Source organism: Chaetura pelagica, unplaced genomic scaffold, assembly GCF_000747805.2.
Source record: "Chaetura pelagica isolate M959 unplaced genomic scaffold, ChaPel_1.0 scaffold2340, whole genome shotgun sequence".
In the NCBI taxonomy this organism is placed as follows: Eukaryota; Metazoa; Chordata; class Aves; order Apodiformes; family Apodidae; genus Chaetura; species Chaetura pelagica.
In genome coordinates this window covers 1,878-2,251 of record NW_009951771.1, presented here as the reverse complement: position 1 = coordinate 2,251, position 374 = coordinate 1,878, and the positions used below count along the sequence as shown (strand labels likewise).

Below are 374 nucleotides of genomic sequence, written 5' to 3'. Positions count from 1 at the left end.
GAACAGTTTGGGTTGGAAGGGACCTTAAAGATCACCCAGATGATCCATCAAATGATCTTCAAGGTGGCTGCTCCATCCCTGGAAGTGCAGAAGGATCTAATGTGGGGTTTGGAGCAGCCTGGGCTGGTGGGAGGTGTCCCTGCCCATAGAGGGGTTGGATCTCGATGCTCTTTATCCTCCCTCCAGCCCATCCCACATCTCCCATGATTTGGGGCAGGCTGTGGGGGTTCATCAGGCTTCACCCCCCGTGGTGTGTGTGTCCCCCCCAGCGTTCCTCAAGTCCCGGGAGAGGAGCTACCACCGGTTCTACGCGCAGCTGCTGCGGACCCAGCTCTTCACTCAATTCATCGAGGACTGTTCCTTCGCCAGCGACC

At 57.8% G+C, this 374-nt stretch overlaps 1 protein-coding gene across 1 annotated transcript in view; it reads left to right on the top strand.

The window, feature by feature from the left end:
- The window catches only part of LOC104386934 (DENN domain-containing protein 4B-like), a gene marked incomplete at both ends in the record, with an annotated part of 7,928 nt that overhangs the window by 5,680 nt on the left and 1,874 nt on the right, over nt 1-374 (top strand). Inside the window, one exon of the mRNA XM_009995649.1 lies at nt 271-368. Coding sequence (XP_009993951.1) covers nt 271-368 — 98 coding nt within the window. The remainder of the gene's footprint in view (nt 1-270; nt 369-374) is intronic.